The sequence below is a fragment of the Siniperca chuatsi genome, linkage group LG11, assembly GCF_020085105.1.
Source record: "Siniperca chuatsi isolate FFG_IHB_CAS linkage group LG11, ASM2008510v1, whole genome shotgun sequence".
NCBI classification, from domain to species: domain Eukaryota; kingdom Metazoa; phylum Chordata; class Actinopteri; order Centrarchiformes; family Sinipercidae; genus Siniperca; species Siniperca chuatsi.
The window spans coordinates 5381654-5403896 of NC_058052.1; the positions used below are offsets into that span (position 1 = coordinate 5381654).

The 22243-nt window shown below is 40.8% G+C and overlaps 1 protein-coding gene across 1 annotated transcript in view; it reads left to right on the forward strand.

Annotated features, from left to right (window-relative positions):
• Positions 1 to 22243, forward strand: part of b3gat2 (beta-1,3-glucuronyltransferase 2 (glucuronosyltransferase S)) — a 65025-nt gene that overhangs the window by 23274 nt on the left and 19508 nt on the right. The window contains exon 2 of the mRNA XM_044214004.1: positions 5428 to 5572. Coding sequence (XP_044069939.1) covers positions 5428 to 5572 — 145 coding nt within the window. The remainder of the gene's footprint in view (positions 1 to 5427; positions 5573 to 22243) is intronic.

The following is a 22243-nucleotide window of genomic DNA, read 5'->3' on the forward strand; positions in this document are numbered from 1 at the left end:
AGAAAACTGCTATGAGAAAATGTTATTTTCTGTGCCATTAATTTGCTATGACTGCCTATATTTAGCAACTCCTCTAAACGTCAGGATACTGAGGTTAAGAAAACATTGTTTATCTCTCAAATAAAAAAAAAACTTGAACTACAACCTACAACATATCAGCCTGGGGGAGTATGCTGAGTCTGTGTCCGGATACATATGTAAGTACATAGACGATGTCTGTGTCACCAAGAACATCACCACCCGTGCTAACCACAAACCCTGGCTCACCTCTGAGGCGTGTGCGATGTTGAGAGTACGAGATGCTGCCTTCAAATCCGGTGACATGGTGGCCCTCAGATCAGCGAGAGCCAACCTGAACCGAGCCATCAGGGTAGCAAAGCAAAGTCACTTCTATGACTCCAGGCACACCAGGCACATAGGGAAGGGGATCCAAACGATCACAGACTATAAGACTGCGTCACCACCCTGTGATGACAACACTGACTTCTTCAATGAGCTCAACAACTATTTTGGATGGTTCGAGGCACTCTCAACTGAGGTTCCAGTTTTCATACCGCCCTAACTGCTCCATTGAAGACGCCATAACCACTGCACTCCACCCGAGCCTGGCACATTTGGAGAGAAAGAGCTATGGGGGTAAATCGGTGTGAGTATCATTGTAAATGCACAGACTATGAGTCACAAATGTATATATATATATATATACTGTATATATATATAAAACACACACACATATAAACGATCTTCAAATAGATTTAAAATTCACAAACAAGCTCTTCATGATCCACAAATAAAAACCAGTGACTTGTACTTGAAAACCAGAATTTGAATAAATGCAAAATGACTTGTCTGCACATGTGTGTCATATTCTATTTGTAGATTGTTTTCAGAATTTTTGACACTACTGTTTCACTGTTTCACAAGTTAAAATTTCTACAAATGAACTCTTCACAATTTGCAAACAAACACAATCTAAATGATAGGGCAGGTACTACTACTCTATCTGGTAGGGCAGGTTTGGTTATTAGCAGAAATATCAAATATATTTATGAATATTAATACAATTATTAATATTGTCAAAATTATTAATATAGATGAATAATTACGGGGCACCACCCTGGGATCAGGGACCAATAACCGAATGTGAAGAACAGTCTCAAAGGTGGCTGTCCACCTAAAAATTTTCTTACATTAATAATAGACAATGAAGGCTGAGGTCTGAGCACTGACTGTCGCAACCAGCTATTATCACAATACGTACACACAATGACCAGGCAACTGCTCTTTAAAAGATACAGTAGCATTTATTTAACCTTAACACTGATTATCAATAACTTCAGCTAACAACCACTATCGTCTAGTCTAAACACAATGAGCATACAGTCAGCAAGCATGTAGGATGTGTGTGTGTGTGTGTGTGTATGTGTGGGACAATAGAAAGAGAGAGGAAAGCACACAGAGTAAGGCATGAGGAATCTCAAATGCCGTGGCAAAGTGTAATTGTTGTCCCTTTATCACACAGTAATCCAGCAGCAGACTTTCGTCCAGTGGCTGTGTTACTGGACCTTAGTCTGATAAAGCACAGTTATTAGCTCCCACAGTGGCTACAGCTGGCACAGTTAAACGGCCCAATGGCGTGAAAAGACAACGGGCAGTGTGGGGCGCCAGGCTTTATAGAGTTGGTGTCGTCATAACCGTGCACCGGGATTTCATGCGCTGTTTTGTGTGTCCCGTCCAGTGGGAATCCAGTTTTGGATTCAACTGGGATCTTGCGTTGGCTTCAAGCGAGATTTCGCCTCAGTTTTTCATCTAGGTGTGAATTAACGGCTGTGTCGGCTTGGCGCCTTTCTACTGTCTGTTCTTTGTTTCTCAGTCAAGTTTTGGCCTTTCCAGGTAGGCCTGTCTTTTGTCCATCGCATGTGGTGAGGCTAGGCGAGATCCAACATCCCCTCTTTGCAATGGAGGGTGGGGTTCTGATCACAGCCTTCAGAGCAACACTGAGGCCGAACAGTTCCTTGTGGAGGGGTAACATGGCGTTACATAGTCCTTGCGTTCCTTAGAATGGGAAAAGAGGTTAACAATTCACAGTTAAAGGAATTAGTGTCTGCTCACACTCTAGAGCCTAAGTCTGGGCAGACTTCTAACTAACTAAACTACACATACATGGCACATATAATTCAGTATTCCAATCAGACGAATCATTAACCGCACACAGTTCTTAAATGCTCTGAGTCACGATGGAAGCATCGGATCATGAAAGTAGAGCTTGAAAGAGGAAGAAAAGAGAAGAGCAGAGGAAAGGTGGTTAGCAGTTAGTTAGCCTTGCTCCTTTGCAGGATTGGGGCTAGTCTGTGGGATGGTTGCTGAACTGTGCATGGAAACGTGGCTGAACAAACAGGAGTGAGTCCAGTTTGGCCTGCAGCGTCTTAATGTATTGTACATTACGTGTGCAACAATTGTCGTAATGATCCAGCCACTAAGGAGGCGCCTGAGGGCGATTGCACTGATTGGGTGTTCCTGACAAGGTGCCGACCTGCTTATTTGATTAGCAAATGTGGTCGTGAGCCCAGTTGGTTTGAGACTGAACTGCACCAATTTTCAATTCAATTCATTTCAATTCAATTTTATTTATATAGCGCCAATTCATAACAGAAGTTATCTCATTGCACAATTTGGTCCCTTCAGCTAGAAGTTGCTCTTGAAGGGAGTCGTCAATCATGAGGTGACCTCTAAATGCGTCCATAATCTCAATCTCTGCGTCATGCCTGTCGGAGTTGAGGCGATGGAGGACAATATCATCAGTATGTACAGTGGCTCCTTGTGGAACCGTTAGGAACACCGTCTGGTTTGGCAGAGTTAGCTCTGCCAAACCAGACGGTGTTCCTAACGGTAGTGGCGGTATTATGTCGGTCATAAGACATTAATACTTCAATGGCGGGTGTGCTAAGTAGCCATCAGTTGCCAGCTTGCTCTACTCTCGTGTCTATCCCTTCGTCTCTTATGGACATGCTACCTTGGCACTTTTGTTCAGGAGACTCGGCTCTCATCGGACATACACTCAAACTGCAGTGGAGTAATAAGCAAGAACATGTCACATCACTACATGTATAAATTAGACTGATTTTGCTTTGGCTGATCAGTTATCAGCATATTTTTTTTCTGTAATGCTTTTACATGAGAAGTTAAATAACATTTCAATACTTACTACAATGTAGAGAATCAAACAATGACACTTGATAGCAAAGGAATCCTTCATTTGAGATTTTGTCCCATAAGTGGGATGTAATTTTTATAATGTCGTTCTCGTTTTGTATATCCTGGGTTGAGTACTACTGGTGTTTGATGGTCAACATCTAGGACAAACAGACTATGATCTGATATTGTTATCAGGTCTAACATAGCGTGGGCCACAGTAACTGTAAGAAGCTGACTGTGTTTCTAAAACACTTTAACTATAAACAGAATCAAATCACGAACTGTTTATTGTGTTCTGTGTCACTGATTTTAATCAAGAAATATTTTCCACTGAAAAATAAAATTGTTTAGGGTTGGATAATTTCAACATGCCACCTACTTAAACTAAGTGCTTAAATGAAATTGTGAAATCCCACACACTGTCAGCACACTGTCAGCAAACAGAGTTTATCAGAGACAGGTTTCTTTCATGGACCGGGCATCAAATTCACAATGTGAAACAACAGGGGAACAAATCTCACATCAACATGTTGTTGATGTAATAATTGTCTCAGGTGTTTGAGATTTGGCTCGGGTGGTTTGAGATTTGGTACTGCTTTTTGATTGGTTGTTACAGCCTGTGGCTTAAGTACAAAACTATGTTGTTTCACATTGTGAATTTGATGCCTGATCCATGACTAAAACCTTGTCTCTCATAAACTCAGTGCTGACAGTGTGCAGGGTTTCTACTGTCTGCAGTTTTGCCTCTGTCATTGAGCTCTGGCAAGGCTCAATATGCACTTTGCTTGAGCCAGACATCATTTAATTAGGCTGTCAATGGCAGATCGACAGTTCGCCCTATCACTAATACATCAACATGAACCTTCTCCTGATTGGACACTCACTGGGCTGTCATATGTTTTTGCTTAAATTTATCAAGCTAGAAGAACATGGCAAAAATGTCAGATTTCTCCTAAATTATTCACCAATAAATATATTTTAGTTGAAATAAATACTCTTTGGGGTATTTTTATTTTTCTACAGACCATGTTCTGTACTCAGCTATTCTGTGCACACAGCCAGGTCTCCTCCTCCATGATTGCTTGGAAGTTTGCAACAGAACTCTAAATCCTCTCCATACATCGTGCTAAACATACACTTGGTTTCCCGTGGCTTTAAAGGCTAGAACTCAGTGTGATGTCTGTGTGCAGTAATGCAGTGCTGCTTACTGATTTGGTTTTGTTCTGTTGTTTTGTCATGAGCGACTGGCTGGAGGCTGTTTGGGTGAACGATGAGGAGCAGTGTCTGAATGAATGGGCTTCAGGGTGGCCGGGGTTGGAAAATAGAATCACACACACACACACACATACGCATCCACACACAAAGCCAAGATACAGATGTCTCATACTCCAACACAAAAACTCAGCCGTCCTCACAAGAGTCCACTCTTTCTCTCTGTCTTTTATCTCGCTCTCTCTCTCCGTTTCATTTCTCGTCGCACTGCTTCCGGCTGTGTGCAAATTCATTCACTGTGAAAATGGAAGACAGCTCTGCGCAGCACAGTTTCATTTAGTCTTCTATTCAGTTAGCCACAGAGTCCCTGCATGCTGCTCTCACCCACATTTCAGATGAAATTAAAGATCTCTAATCACTCATGCGCACTGACACACAAGTTCATTTCAGAATCAACGTCACCAGTGTGTTCACTGACTTTCTGGGGTTTTTGACTTTATTGCATCCACTCAGAGTGGACATTGCCTGTAGGCTCAGACATCATGTCTCGTTTGCTTTTGCAGAACTTGTCTTGCGATTGACAAGAAAACTGAATGTGGACCAGCAAAAAGTCTGGCTTTAGATGGCGTCGCAGCTGTTGTTACTGCAGCAAAACATGCTTTTAACCAGCCCCAAAGAGGAGAGTGTTAGAGCAGATCTGCCTCCTGCCTGCTGTTTTTAAATAATACAACTGTCAAATGGCTTTGGTCAGGTTTCAGTTCGTCACAGAGGAGACTATATTCAAAAATCCCCAGTCTGCTGGACGTTTACGCCTGAAACTCTTAAATGAATTCCTCCAATATGTCAGAGGACAGTGGACAGCTTTGTGTTTAACTTAGTCTCATTTGGTTCTACCAACCATCTTTACACTTGAATTGTATGAAAATGATGTGTGTATGTGTTCAGCTTGAGTGAATGCAGATGTGTAACGTTACTGTATGTAATAACTGAACAAACCCCTTTCCTTCTTCCTTTTTTCAGATGCGTAGTACTCGAGGTGTGTCTGTTTGGCCTGTGGGATTTGTAGGTGGCAGAGCATATGAGCGCCCCCTGGTGTCCGGGGGTAAAGTTGTGGGCTGGTACACCGGCTGGAGACCAGACCGACCCTTCGCCACCGACATGGCAGGTAAGGAACAACTCGAATAAGTAAAATTACTTATTGTGTTAATAAAACTGATTTCAGATTTGTTTTTGTAAATGTTATCCAACAAAATGACCAGAATGTATTTAATGAGAAATTTAGATTTAACAATGGGACAAAGAATGGTTATCAGCATATTTGTTCACACTAATAAATCACACTGGAAAGGTCTCCAGATTACTAATGATTGTGCTTACCCTCTGGCCTTTCTTCTAGCATCACCTTCAAGTCAAAATTTCCACTTGATCAACTCTCTTTTTTTCATGATCTCGGTAGATTGCCATCAAAATCCATTCATTGTCTGATGTGAATAAAATCTTTTGATTCTAATGACCACATACATACATACTGTTGGTAAAGCACCACCAAAGGAAATTCAATAGCATTCTGTTTGTTCCATTCAACATTTTGAACACAGACTTTGCAGCCTCTCAGCCACTAGTAAGGCTTTAGTAATCTGTCTTGTTTTCTTAAAGGTCTACTCCAACAATTTTATACATTAAAATTAGTGCCAAGAGTACTACTCAGCCTGTGAAAATGGCTGTATAATGTTTTCTGTGGCTCTGGAGGAGCTTTAAGTCTGAGAAAATGGGATTGGGCTTGGAGACTACAGATTTATAACAGAAAGCTTGTGTTACAAAGTGGAGATGTGGAGTTTGAAAAACGTAGGCATTTATCAGGCAGGGAGACCCTAACTTTGTGGAATGAAAAGTCTGGCAATGGGATGACAGAATTTAACTTAAATCCAAACTTGAAATAAGGCATAATAATGTGTTTATTTACTTGCTTCTTTTATTGTAAGACTAAATAGATTACTGGTACAGAAATAAAATGCTTATCTTTTTTGCAGTATAGGTCACATGCTATCTCCTGTCTCTTTGATACTCTTTGCTGAATTTTATTTAACATAGCAGGATTGTTTAAAAATGTTTTTTGACCGAGGTAGAACAGGGAATTCATGTTCCATCTGGAGGTAAAAATGTAATAATATTTCAGCTTGTGGCCTTTACTGTTTAGTAAATAGTGGTGAAAATGAAATGGTTCGTCTTTTTTAGTTCTCAACTCTTTGTGGAATCAAAAGATTGTATTGATCAATTCAATGATTACAGAACAGTTAAAGTCAACTGGACTGTTTTGGCCTGCTGGCTTTCATCAGAACAGAGAACAAACAGAGAACAATATGCTGTGCTCTTTCTCTCTGTGAGTTTACCAGAAGAGATCACACATTTTTCTATTGAGCTTCTGTTTTTTCATAGATTAATTTACCATAAAATGAGATCTGATCTTTCCAATTTAATATTCTGACTGCTACTCCTCCACACAGGAGCTCCTGTGCTACTCTGCTTGATTGTTTATTCCTGAGATAAATCACAAAGCATGATTGCAGAGTCTTGTTGAATAAAACTGTTCTGAAAATCACCAGATTAGATGGAATCAGAATTAAAGGAATTCAGTAGTCTCAAAATGAAGGTCTAAGACATCTGGAAACTCAGCAGTTTATGAGTTGTCTCAGAAAGACTCCCCAGCTCTCAGTATAAAGTCAAACAAGCACATACAAAACCTGAACAGATGCACCAGACATTAAAAACCTTAATATTTCAGCTAGATGTTTTCCTCTTGGTCAAAGTGAAAAAGTTGAGATAAAGAGAATGAAAATGTTTTTTTTTTTCAAATTAACGGTGACATTGTAGAAAACTGTTTTTGCTTCTTTTTCTTCTTGTTTTATTTCCTGCAGTGCAGATGCAACATTGCCTTCTTGCTACCACCCCACCATGACTTGCCTCCACTTCACGACAAACACCAAAAAAAATAAGTACAGCTGACCAAAATATCATATGGTTTGTGTGTGGATAATATGAATAAATGTTGTATTAGGTGACAGGCAGCATTGAGATCCATGATGTATAGTCCTCTCTCAGAAGCAAAGGCAGAAGTAGTATGTGACATTGTTACACATACTCCATAAAATGTCATAGGGAGAAGGTTAGGGTGAATGGTTGGGCATACAAAGCGTCTGACTTCCACAGACTACTGTTCAACTTCCCATCTTGCACCAACAATTAACATTGGTTTCTTCCCTAACCTTAACAAAGTACTGTTAGTTGACTAAACTTGACCAAACCTTATGAGTAGTTCAGCATAGGTTCATACACTTTCTTTTCCAAGAGTTAGATGAGCTGATCAATACCAGTCTAATGTCTGTGCATTAAGTATGAAGCTGGAGCCGGTGGGTGATTAGCTTAGCTTAGCAGAAAGGTAAAAATGACACCTAACACCACAAATTGTTGTTTTTACAGTCATGTTAAGGTGTTGGTTGGTTATTTTTGAACTTTGGAGAGCGACAGCCTAGCCGCTTCCCACTGCTTGCAGTCTTTATGCTAAGCTAGCTACCACTGGAGCTGCAGCCTACTTAATACACAAACATGAGCGTGGTATTCATGTTCTCATCTCACTCTCAGAAAGAAAGCAAATCCGTTTCCCAAAATGTTTAACTGTTCTTGTAAGCATTGAGGCGCCAGGTCGTAAAACGCTCATATGAATCATTTTTGTAAACAATGCCATCCTGATGATAGGAGCGCAGGGGCCGACAATGCTCATATGACAGCAATGACAAATGATCTGTTGTTTTCATTTACGCTGTTGGCTCCATTGACTCCACTGATTACATCATTTTGTTGATGGAAAAACACTAATTTTCTTTCGCCAACCTCCTTAAAACTCAAATGGAATACCTGTTCTCTCTGTATTGATGATGAAGAAAACAAAACTATATTGTTACAAGGTGCGACCAACCTTTAGGACAGAGTGAATGAAAAATCCAACTTGACAATATCACTGCAGTGATATGAATGCATCTGGTTGGATTAGTGACAGAGTTTTTATATGGAAAACACAGAGTCCAAATTTGTCTTGTAGTTATTATCGTTCTAATGGAGAGTAAAGACTAAGCAAACATCTCCATGAATCTATTTACGTCTCCCATCTCCAGTGTAAAAATCCAATCATAGGAGTGTTCAGCACCAGTATGATGAAAATAATTCATCACACTGACCAAATAATAACAGCCTGTCAGTCACCGCTCATTATCCCACTTCACCCACACATACTGTGTTTAGACTCTCTGCTGTCTCTGTCTCTGTCTCTGCAGTTTATGTAAATAAATAATATTAAATGTAGATGTGTTGCTTTACTGTAGATACAAATGCTGATTATCATTCCAAACACATATGTGGACACAGCCGAGGGCAGTGCCGCAGAGCGCACATGCGCTCGCACTCACTCTCTCACACACACACACACACACACACACGCACACAGGTCTGCCCTTGGGATTAACGTTAGTTAAACCATGATAACAAGAGCGAGCCTCTCTTTTTTCTATCCTCCACCTTTCCTGCTACACCACGGCCAAGATCTCATCCCTCCATCGTACTCCCAACCATCCCATTCCACCTAATCTCACTCTCACACACAAACACACACACACACACACACACACACACACACTGTAATTATCAGCCTTACTTTTACACTGCACTATATAATTACACTGTCAATTTGCAATGCTAAGATTTACTGCCGTGGCTGTATTACGAAGCATTTTTCGCTTTAAATTCTGCAAGAACAACAATGGCTGTGCCGAGCGAATGGCACAAACTTTATTCACTTTTAAATTATTATTCATAGGATTTACAATGTGGTGTCTGCAGAGCACTGAGTGAGTGCCAGTGCGTGTCCTAATAGTATTGTGTTATACAGCGCTGTATTGTTAGCAGATCACCAAAGCCTCCTATCTACTGCTCTGTCTCATTTGGCCAGACACAATGGAGCCTGGACAATGATACTGTGGAGTACTATTCACCTCAGTGTGTGTCTGTGATTACAGACGTGTGTGTTATACACATACACACACACAATTACTACATCATCCATCTATTTGAAAGACACACAAGTATACACCTGCCAGCACTTGAATTGGAGTGGACAAGCATACATGTTCCAGGACACGCATATATACACACATGAATTTTCCAGAAGCACATTAAAGCTGCATCTTTGCAAACAGGGCAGTTGAGTATATGTGTGCGCACACAGCAAACACAAAAATACAAGGTGTGCACACACAAAGACACACCACCACAAAGACAGTTATACCTTTGTTGAAGTGGTACTTGTGCCTTGGGAGTGTTCCCAGAGATAGAGACATGAAAGTGTTTAACCCCCAGTAACCCCAGTGTTTATAGGTTCATACCCTGCTCCTGAGATGGTGAGATGAGAGGTGCAGAGAGGACGATAGAGACAGTGTGCAGAAACAGTTTAAGACCATTCCTACTGCACTGAAGTACTGTGGTAAGAGTCGATCTGAACAGAAACAGCTGAACAGGGGAGAAAAAAAACACACATTAACAAAATGTGTCACTTGTACCAAAATATAAATTAAGGAGATAGAGGATGAATGTTGCAGATCATAAGTTATTTGACATATTTGTACAGTTCAGTCAGGACACTTAAGTCAAGGTTTGAACTGTTTATTGTAACAATAAAATGCATTTGGCGGTTAGGCTCTGCTAATGTCATGCTGCAATCTGCTGCACTTGATGCTCTACCGTTTTAATGCTCCTGCATATTTTTGGTTTGCAGATTTTCTCTTTGTTTACACTTATTCTAAAAAGGTTGGAGGTTGGAAAAGGCATCTTTGTTTCAATACATATAGTACAGTTCAACAGTCTTCAGTACGTAAACATAGCACACAAGCACACACTAAAAATCGCGGGTTACGCAAGTATTTTTCTGGAAAAGGGAACAGACATTGGCGAAAATTCCTGGGAAATACTGGGAGCTTGATTCCAGATATTAAACCTTCTTAAACTACCCACTAACCAGAGCTTCACTCATTTTTTATTTATTTTTCATTCTTATTTATATAGCACCAATTTAAAACAGATGTTATCTCATTGCACTTTTCCTATAGAGGAGGTTTAGACCGTACTCTTTATAATATTATTTACAGAGACCCAACAAATTCCACCATGAGCAAGCACTTGGCAACAGTGGCAAGGAACTTCAAACTTCCTTTAAGAGGCACAATGCAAATGCAATTTTAAAATAATAATAATGTAATGGTAGAGGTTATATTAATATTAATATAGTAATAATAATAGGAATGATAGTAATAGGAATAATAATGATAATAATAGTAATAAGGCTAATAATAACAATTGTAATAGCAGTTGTCGAACAAGAACACAGGGCCCACAATCACAGATCCAGAGGCAGAAATACCTGCTGAAAGCGACAGAAGGAGAGAGGAGACGAGAAAGCACAAAACTATGGAAGAGAGAAGATGTCGAGTTAGTGACATGCAGGTGGCATGTTCCAGGACACGCAGTTTTGGAGACTCTGTAGGTGAGGAGAAAGATTTTAAATTCTATTCTGGATTTTACAGATATCTCTTTTCTCTTGTGCCACACCATTCTAGATCAACAGTCTTAAGGGACTTGGGGCAGCCTGATAATAAGGAATTACAATAATCCAGCCTAGAAGTAACAAATGCACGGACTAGTTTTTCGGCATCATTTTGAGACAGGATGTGCCTGATTTTTGCAATGTTATCTAGGTGAAAGAAGGCAGTCCTTGAGGTTTGTTTCATGTGGGAGTTAAAGGACATATCCTGATTAAAGCTAACTCTGATGTTCCTTACAGTGGTTCTGGAGGCCAGGGCAATGCCATCTAGAGTAACTATATCTTTAGATATTGTGTCTCGGAGGTGTTTGGGGCCAAGTACAATAACGTCAGTTTTGTCTGAGTTTAACATCAGAAAATTGCAGGTCATCCAGGTTTTTATGTCCTTAAGGCATGCTTGAAGTTAGCTAACTGATTAGTTTAATCTGGCTTGATCGGTAGATATAGTTGGGTATCATCTGCATAACAATGAAAGTTTATGGAGTGTTTTCTAATAATATTGCCTAAAGGAAGCATATATAAGGTGAATAGAATTGGTCCAAGCACAGAACCTTGTGGAACTCCGTGACTAACTTTGGCGTGCACGGAGGACTCACCGTTAACATGTACAAACTGAGATTGATCATATAGATAGGATTTAAGCCAAGTTAGTGCGGTTCCTTTAATGCCAATTAAATGTTCCAGTCTCTGTAATAGGATGTGATGGTCAATGGTGTTGAATGCAGCACTAAGATCTAACAAGACAAGTCCATTGTCCAATGCAATTAAAAAGGTAATTTGTCATTTTCACCATTGCTGTCTCTGTGCTATGATGCACTCTGAATCCTGACTGCAAAATCCTCAAATAAACTATTGTTATTTAGAAAGTTACACAACTGATCAGTGACTGCTTTCTCAAGGATCTTTGAAAGAAAAGGAAGTTTAGATATAGGTCTATAGTTGGCTAAAACCCCTGGTTCAAGAGTGGGCTTTTTAAGAAGAGGTTTAATTACAGCTATTTTAAAAGACTGTGGGATATAGCCTGTTAATAAAGACAGATTGATCATATCCAGTAAAGAAGTGCCAACTAAGGGTAAAACTTCTTCAAGCAGCATCGTTGGAATGGGGTCTAAGAGACAGGTTGATGGATTAGATGAAGAAATCGTTGAAGTTAGTTGAAGAAGGTCGATAGGAGCAAAGCAGTCTAAATATATATCAGGTTTTACAGCTGTTTCTAAGGTTCCTGTGTTTGAAGATAAATCTGTACTGGTTGAGGCCAGGACGTGATGGATTCTGTGGGAAGACTATTAAATGTTCAATTTCAATGCCATATACCAGAACAAGGTAGAGGGTGTGGTTAAAACAGTGAGTGGGTTTATGTAAACTCTGACAAAAGCCAATCGAATCTAATAATGAGATAAACGCAGTTTTAAGGCTATGATTTTCAACGTCCACATGAATATTGAAATCACCTACAACAATTATCTGTTTTAAGGACTAAACTTGATAAAAACTCTGAGAATTCAGATAAAATTTCAGAATAAGGACCAGGAGCACGGTACACTATAACAAACAGAACTGGCTATCGTGTTTTTAAGTTGCATGTGAAAGACTAAGATCAAGCCTTTCAAATTAGTTATAATTTAGTTTAGGTTTAGGGTTGATTAATAGGCTTGAGTCGAAGGTGGCTGCAACTCCACCTCCTCGGCCGGTGCCTCGAGGAATGTGAGTATTAATATGACTGGGCGGAGTGGATTCATTTAGGCTAGCATATTCTTCATGACCCAGTCAGGTTTCAGTAAGACAAAATAAGTTAATATGATACTCTGATATTAAATTGTTCACTAGTACAGCTTTATATGACAGAGATCTGATGTTCACATTTAATTCTCCTATTTTGTTGTGCTATTTCAGCGGTGGTAATTTTGTTTAGGTTTTAATGTATAACTCCCCTTCTGTTAACTTTTGATTTTATTCATTTAAGTGGTCGGGGGGCAGACACCATCACTAAGGAGTTTTGGGTGGGTAACTGCTCTAATGGAAGCACAGAGAAGCGTGTCACACTGGTGACTGGAAATGAGACAATACGCTTACCTCAAATCTTCCTTGTTCTCTGTTTTTCTGTTTATTTCTCCAGAAACCTGTTGTGCGTTTAGAAGAGCAGATATACACGTTTCCTAAAGTATATCTAAGTGGAATCACTGTAGTGTTATATAAACTGGTGATAAAGGTTGCATAAACAGTTAATTTATCGTTGGCTTTTGATTTTAATGTCACAGTGTCATGGTTGCTGAGTGTGCTTATATCTGTTTTTGCCCTGGAGGTAAACTCTTTTGTATTTCATATCAGCCTCTGAATTGAAAGTGAATCACAGAGCGATGGGATGGAACAGAGACAGGGGGAAGGGATGAATAAAGGGAGAAAATGAATAAAAATTGATTGCATGCTAGCATGTAAACCTAGGGGACAACAAAGTGATCACATGGTTCCCTCAGGCTACCAAAGCTTCAGGTTAATCTACAATAAGACAAATCAATAAAGCACAAGAGGCAAGGCATTGTTTTCCATCTCATGTCATGTATTTATTCTTTTTTTTATCCTCTTTTCCTCCAGTTCTGTTTTCTCTTTCCTTATTATGTATTATTCCACGTTTGATTTTGATTTCTGATAGATGTAATATAAAGTTCTGTGTGGGGTCATTCAACTCAAAAGAGGTTGTCTCCTCTCTTATCTCTTTTAGCTCAGAACATTTCATGGTGATTAACTGTGTGCACATAAAATTTCATGACACTTAACTTATTATATTTTAAAAGATGTACAAATGGAAATTCAGGCATCATGATGGTGCTGGAGGAAAGATTAGGGTGTCCCTAAAAACAGGAAATCCAGCCATAGCTTGAAGTCTGTTGATGTGCTCAAGTGATGTCACTTGAGTCAGAGTCAGTTGGGGCTGAAGACTACAAGGTTGAAAATGTTCTCATCTCTGCTTGAGGCTAGCGGCTCCAGGCTACTGTCATGTGTGTTGTGTAGTGGTATGTGGATCCAAAGGCAGATGACCAGGAAGCGGTATGAGGTGAAGTAGCCAGATGGCTACCGTGTTTATTGGGGGTGATGTGGTTTACAGGCAGGTACAGGCAGACCGGTAGGCAGACAGGTACTGAACAGGCAACAGGAAAATGGATTACCGGCTGGCAGTGGTGGAAACAGGGAAGTGAGTCCGATGTGGCTAAACAGTCCAAATAGGGAGCAGGCAAAGTATAAAATCCAGAATCCAACTAAGGTCCACAAGACAAAGAATCCAAAGCAGAACTCACGGTAAGAATACCGGGTAACTGGGCACGCGAACCAGGTACAACAAAAAGAGCAACTGTGGGAGCCACGCTTCCTCCTGGAGCATTTCCCGGAAGGCGCCAAGAAAGCAACAGACTGAGGTGCCCCCTGGCTTGCAGGCTGAGATGCTGACTGGAGACTAGCACGTAGGAGGTATGTAGGGATATGAACTGGGGACCAGCAGGCTGAGGTGCAGTCCGATGGCTGGCAGGCCGGGGTGCAGTCCGATGGCTGGACTACCGAGAGTCAGGCGGGTGCCTAGGTATGGGTTCGGGACTGGGATCGGTTGAGGAGTAGCAGGCAGGGTTGCAGGCTGGGGTGTCTGGGTATGAAGGAAGTCCGTGAGCCACCCAGGGATGGCCTCCCGCAGCCCAGGTGATGTCGAGAGTCTGGTTTCGACCCGACATTTGATTGCCTCTCTGCGGGACTTGTCACATATTTCCCCCCATATGTCCCTTAGGCACACCAGATCACAGACCATCTGGTCCGCTTACTCGGACAGTTCTGCTGGGTCCATGATTGGTTGGATCATTCTGTCGTGTGTGCTGTGTAGTGGTATGTGGACCCAAAGGCAGATGACCAGGAAGCGTGTGAGGTGAAGTAGCCGGATGGCTACCATGTTTATTGGAGGTGATGTGGTTTACAGGCAGGTACGGGCAGACCGGTAGGCAGACAGGTAATGAACAGGCAACAGGAAAATGGATTACCAGCTGGCAGTGGTGGAAACAGGGAAGTGAGTCTGATGTGGGTAAACTGTTCAAAATAGGGAGCAGGCAAAGTACAAAATCCAGAATCCAACCAAGGTCCACAGGAGACAAAGAATCCAAAGCAGAACTCATGGTAAGAATACCGGGTAACTGGGCACAGGAACCAGGTACAACAAAAAGTACACCAAACGGCGACACACACAAAGGTCAGAAACACTCACAGGACAGGAACAAAACTCAAGGCAGGAATCACTCAAGGCAGGAATCACTCAAGGCAGGAATCACTCAAGGCAGGAATCACTCAAGGCAGGAATCACACCAGGCAGGAATCACACCAGGCAGGAATCACACCAGGCAGGAATCACACCATCAGTAACAACAATGATCCAACACTGAACAAAGACAGAGACCCGGACTAAATACCCTAGGGGAGGTGAGCCAACGAGAAACAGGTGCAAACAATCAAGGAAGGGCCAACAACCAAAACTGGAGGGAAAACAAAGACAGGAAGTAACACCACAAGACACACAAGGAAAGGAACACTACAAAATAAAACAGGAAGTGACAAAACCTTAAATTACGACAGCTACAGTAGTCGCCACTAGCATAACACACCCAAATCTCTGACCAAACTGTCAGTGGTTGTGTTGCATTGTGGGTAATGTAGTCATCAGGTTCTGACGAGGAAGAAGAATGTATGGAATAAAAAGGACGATATTTTTGGTTCTGCTGCATCAATTTAAAGCTTTTTTTAAACTGTCCATCATGTGGCTGACAATGTTATAGGAGTGCAATGATATATATAATTGCCATCATTAGGCCACTAATGCCCCTTTTTGAACAAATAGGTCTAGATACTAAGAAGATACAGTGTCAAAACTCAGGAACTAAATCAGGAATAAGGGCGTCCCTTTTGTGCATTCCTGAAGAACCATGAAAATGAGGCAAAATAAACTGATGACTAAAAAAATTATGATTTCAGTTTCTACACACAAGGAAACAAAAGTCATCAAGTTGTCCTTTGAATGTACTGTGGTTTGTGAATAGATGGATGAATGGATGCAAAGGAGACATGCAGAGATGGAAAAGGAGACTGAAAACTTCAGTACGCCTGTCTCCAAAGTAACAACAATCTGCATTTGTTTCAAACTGCAATTAATAAAATAGCAAATAAAGATCTCACACAACCTCTTTGCATTGTATGTGTTCTAGAGGTCTGACAAACATGTTGAATTTATTTCCTTCCTTTGCAAAGCCGATTTTTCTTAAACAAGCGTTTTTGTTTACTAGCTTGCAGTCTTCTTTTTCACTGCCTTTGTTGGTGCATTAGTGTTTCTTGATACCTGCGTGCATGTATGTGTGCATGTGTGTCCTATTGCGAATGATGAGAACTTACAAAATGGGGACCTAAACATAAAAACATTACTCCATAGCGGTCAAAAACTTCACAGGAAACCTTTAATTTCAGTAAACATTACAGGAAATGTCCACGCCTTGTCCTGAAAACGATACTACTGGCACAAAGGGCTTACTCTGTGAATGAAGCTAAACAGAAGCTGAAAAGTCTGTGTTACGTACTGTAATTCTTTCCCGATAGTTCCTAGGCTATTAGAAAGTACAACCCCAGTGCAGGGACTTTTTTGGCTCCAGGAAGTATGGCTGAGGAACTAAATTTAGACTCTGGTTCCTTCAGTAAAAAGGTAAGGTAAAGTTCCTGAGTTCTTGAAATGGTTATGGGCCCCTGGAAAGAGGCTATAAACATGCAATAAGCTCACACAGTAAGCTTACACTGTTTGTACAAAAAAATCTAGGCATGCATAATCACAGTTGTAGAATAGTTCTAATTTCAGTTGTTGATAACTTACTGTATGTACAGCGCCCATGTAATTATGGTCGACAAATGTTTTTCTCCAAAAAGGGTAATGTAGCACTCAAGCGATACATACAGTCATTTAGGTCAGCTAGAGTGGGTCAGGAGTAAAATGGGACAAAGTTAGTGCAGAGGCTGGACAATAGCCTCTTGGGCAAACATAGCTCAGATAAGCTGTGATCTCCATATCACAGAGGCTGGCTGTGGGTTAGAAGATGTCTATCTTGTAATTGCTCTTTTATATCTATCTGCTCCACCTGAGCTGCATTTATGTCTGTGATTAGCCTGCAGTATCGCACATAGAGCAGTAATAAGCCTGATACCGGACTAACCTAACAGTTGTATAGGCATTACATCAGGGTCTGTGTGTGTCTTTTTTTTACCCTTAAATAAACAAATTAAAATATAGTGGTTATCAGTACAAAGTATAACCATCAGTCTATAAACATTGGTTCTGTATGAGTCTTTAAAATCGCTCTCAGTCTCACCCTGGTGTGTATGTGTGTCTGTATGTGCGAGTGAGTACAGGATGAAGTGGTAGGGTGTGTTTGTGATGGTTGACCTGACCTAAAATGCAGCAAACTTAAGCCTATAGAGGGCTGATAAGCTGAGCGCATTTGCATGTCTGCAGTTTCTCTCTGTGTGACCCATGCTGACACTCACATTACTCAGAGGACTGCTGTCTGCTGGCCACGTGTCAGTACCTCAGGATAGCTGCAGCCTTGAAAATGCTTTTCAGCCAGGGGGAGAGGGAACAGAGAGGAGGCAAGGATGGTGAATTACTTGGGGTGAATTCCCACACTAATGCACTGATTGCCAAGGCGTTCCACCCACTAAAGATTTGCATAAATAAATATTCAGTAATTATGCCGAGACCTTGTGCATGGAGGATCGCAGCAATTTCTGAAAATATCTTCCTGTCACACTCTAAATGAGAAACTTCAGCATCCCTCAGAGAAATGCTGCTCTTCTTAAAACATAACTACACCTACACTTTCATTTGTGCTGTCTTGATGGGGTATTTAAGGACTGTACCAGTGTTTTAGCACATTTACTACAAAGTACATGCTTTAAATTACACCATAGTGTTTAGAGTTACTCAACAGGCAGAATGAAGGCAAGGCAAGTTTATTTGTATAGCGCATTTCAACAACAAGGCAATTCAAAGTGCTTTACATAAAACATAAAAGCAATATAGGGCAATATAAAATGAAAAAACAATTAAAGAGTTAAATAGAGAAAGAAATTAATCATTATTTGAATTAATAAAAGGCAGTGGCAAACAGAAAAGTCTTCAGCCTTGTGCTTTATAAACCAACAGTAGTATTTTGAAATCAATTCTTTGACAGACCGGAAGCCAGTGCAAAGACCTCAGAACTGGAGTGATGTGATCCACTTTCTTGGTCCTAGTGAGGACACGAGCAGCTGCTTTTTTAGAGAGACTTGTAAAGACACCGTTACAATAGTTCAGTCTACTAAAGATAAATGCATGGTTTAAAGTTTTTCCTAATCCTGCTGAGACATAAATTCTTTAATCCTGGATATATTCTTAAAGTGGTAGTAGAATGAATTTCAGGTCTGAGACCATGACAACACCAAGATTTCTGGCTTGGTTTGTGGTTTTTAACATTACTGTTTGAAGCTGAGCGATGACTTTTAATCGTTCCTCCTTGGCACCAAAAACAATGACTTCAGTTTTATCTTTGTTAAATTGAAGAAAATTCTGGCACATCCAATCATTGATTTGTTCAATACACTTACTTAGCGCTTGTATGGGATTATAGTCCCTTGGTGATATGGTTATGTCAATTTGTGTGTCGTCTGCATAAATATGATAACATATTTTGTTGTTTTCCATAATCTGAGCCAGTGGTAGCATGTAGTCCCTGTCCTTTAAGTAGGATTCAAACCAGTTTAATACTGTGCCAGAAAGTTACACCCAGTTTTCCAGTTGGTCTAGTAATATGTTGTTTTTTGCCACCTGTGTTTAGCTTTACGACACTCTCTTTTTTCTATTCTTACCAGCTTGGCATTTCTCCATGGAGATATTTTCTTACCAGAGACAGCCTTCACCTTAGTGGGTGCAATGGCATCAATAACATTTGTAATTTTAGAATTTAAGTTATCTACTATCTCAGTGAGACCCAAGAGAGGGCGGATGTGAAAGAGAACACCTGAATAAATATTTCACTGGTGTTTTCATTAATGTAGCCTTTTTGTGATTACCTCTGTTTGAACATTTGTGTGCACAGAGATAACACTCTCAAAGAAAACACATGAATGATGAGAGCGACATCAGTCACCACAACCTTAGAAATGTTCAGACCCTTGGAGATGATTAAGTCCAAAGTGTGCCCCTTGTTGTGTGTGGGCTCTGTCACATGCTGAGTTAGTTATCAAGTTATCAAGAATACAACACAGTTCTTTAGTCCCTTTGTCCCTGGAGGTTGTCAGCATGGATGTTAAAATCACCAACAATGACTACACAGTCAAAGTCAATACAGATTATAGACAGCAGTTCAGTAAAGTCTTAAAAAATGTGTGTACAGTATTTATGTGGATATTTACAAATATAGCTCGAGAAAAGGAATTCAGCTGAAAAGCCACATATTCAAAAGAAGCAACATTTCTATAAGACATCTTCTTGCATTAGAGGGAATCATTGAACAAAATGGCAACTCCACCTCCTTTCTTATGCACTCTAGGTTCGCTCATAAGACTGAAGTTGGGAGGGTTAGACTCTTTAAGAACAGCTGCACTGTTATCTTGGTTTCGGTTTCAGTTAAAAACATGAAATTAAGATTGTGCTCAATAATAAAGCATTATCTGCTAAATTGTTTGCAACAGGCTGTGGCTGACAAGGAATGAATGCTAAATTAGCTAAATTTGTAGAATCAGTTGAGCGCCGTAACTGGCTGAGGACTTTAGGGCGAGGGAATGGGCGGGGGGTAAGTTTGGTTTCAACAATGACCAGCTCTTTCATCTGGTCAGTGAACTCCAATAGGGGGAGAATGGAGAAAGGGTGACTGGAGATGAGGGATGACCTGGATGGAGTTTGGGGGGGGGGGGGTGAAGAAGGTGAATCCTCACCGGTGTGTTAGTGGCGGGGTGGAGACTCTTCCCCTCGACTCTGATGTCTCTGATGATTAAAGCTCTTCTCAGGCGGGGGCTGGGGTAGCTGTCCTTCAAGGTTTCTGCCGCGCTGTGTTATATCTTCCTCCTGTTTTGATTCCTCTTGTATCTTGTCCTTGGCAAGGGGAACAGATGGGTGACATAGGAAGTAAAATAGGTTAGAGATGAAAATTTTTACTCCTGACTTGTTATGGCAGAGTCCATCTGCCTTAAAAAGATGTCTGCAGTCCAGGAAAAGTTGAAATTGTCAATAAAATGCACTGAATGGACGGTGCATGCAGTTGAGAGCCATGTGTTCAGTGCCAACAATCTGCTGAATCTCTGAGCTCCTCTTCCGACTGGTGGTAGAGGGCCACTGATCAACACCTCAGCATTTAGATAGCTGACTGTGTTCAACAGATCGACAGTCCTGTTTAAGCACTTCAGACTGTTGTTTCACAACATCATTGGTTCCTATGTGCAGTATGGTATTTTCCACATTTGGGTGTGCAGCCATGATATGCAGGATTCTTTGTCATGTCAGATAACATATCCTTGGGATCCTTGGTGTTCTTACTGCACATGCTTCTTGCATCTTTTACAGCGAAATCACCCACAAGCAGAGCTTGAGGCCCAGTCGTTAGCTTTCCCTGTAGCCTTTTACTTTCTGATTTACTCTCAGTCCTTACCCTGCTGTGTTTAAATGAGAGGTTATCCAGGTCATCAGACAGAGATCCAGGGTCCTGCAACAGTGGAGCAAATTTGTTCCGCAGTTGCATACTTGATTGTTGGGTAGGTTTGTTGCTAACTCTCCCTTTTGCAGCTGTATACGGCTGTGTCCTAGTAAGAACAGGGGTTGAAGAGGCGCTCTGCCTGGATGATAATGCAGGCCAGCCAGTCACATCACAAATCTCAGGGCACTGGGCTCTGCCTGTTACTCGTCCTCCCATTTCCCAGGGAAATTATTTACTCTTAGGCTTTGCACCAAGAGAGTTCCAGGGAGGACTTTTAGATTTATTGCCTGGTACACAGCCCTCCTGTTTCATGATAGTCTTGTTGGTGCTAATTAGTCGTGTTTTAGCATGCTCTTGTCCACTGCTTTGAGTCCATAGTAAAGTGGTGTCTTTACCACATAGTCCATTCACTTCCATGTTCACTTATAACCAGTGGATTTTGGTTTCCAGCACTGCAATTTTCTGTAGAAGTTGTCCGTGGAGAAGGGAGGCATCTTGCTGCTAATTAGCTTTAGCCAAGTATCCACTCACTGTAGTACAGGCTTGTGCTGTTGGTAGACCACACTCACGTAGTACTGAAGAGGTCATACAAGTGCTGAAGATATGACAATAGTTTACTTGATCGGAATAAATTACAGTTCCAATGATTTATAAGTATCCAGAAGCCGCTGCTCATAATTTCTAGCAGAATATCAGCAAAAGAATGCAAGCAGAGGTGAGAGCAAGCAGCAAAGCACCTTCTCTCCTTCATTTTACTTAGTGTAAAATGAAGGAGAGAAGGTGCTGATGGGATTTGTTTTCAGCCCAGTGGGGGTGTCCTGAGGCTACAGCATGGGGTCTTAAAAGGAAATGCCACAGAAGACAAAACCCATAAGGATTACAGTATGTTATCTCTGGACAGTCCATGCTAATGTTTGTGAAATATGACTGGAACTAAAAACAGTTCGATCAGATTGGGACATTAGAGCTAATTCATGATTGTATAATATAAGTTTTCCATTGAGAATTAATTATATCAGTATTTTACAATACTAAGAACCATAGACTGGTCTGTGTATTATGTGTACAAAAAGCTTTGTAGCCACTCTAGTGGTGTAGCTCCAGGCAATGTTGGTTGGTTGGCAATCCTCCCCTTTGGTCCAGACTGAATTATTGGATCAAATTATGGATTGCATGGAATTTGACATTCATGTTCCCCCACGCAATGAATTGTAATAACTTTAGTGATCCCCTGACTTTTCATCTAGTATCATTGTCCCGAAATTTCACATTACCCAATACTTTGCTGTATGACCAAATACCTGCAAAAATACTGACTTTCGCATCAGCCTCAGCTATACTTGTTTTTAGTTCTAACTGCAAAAGTTAAAATGATAAAATGATAAGCTAAGATGTCGACCATGGCAAACATTACCTGCTAAATGTCAGCATGTTAACATTGTCATTGTGAGAATGTTAGCAT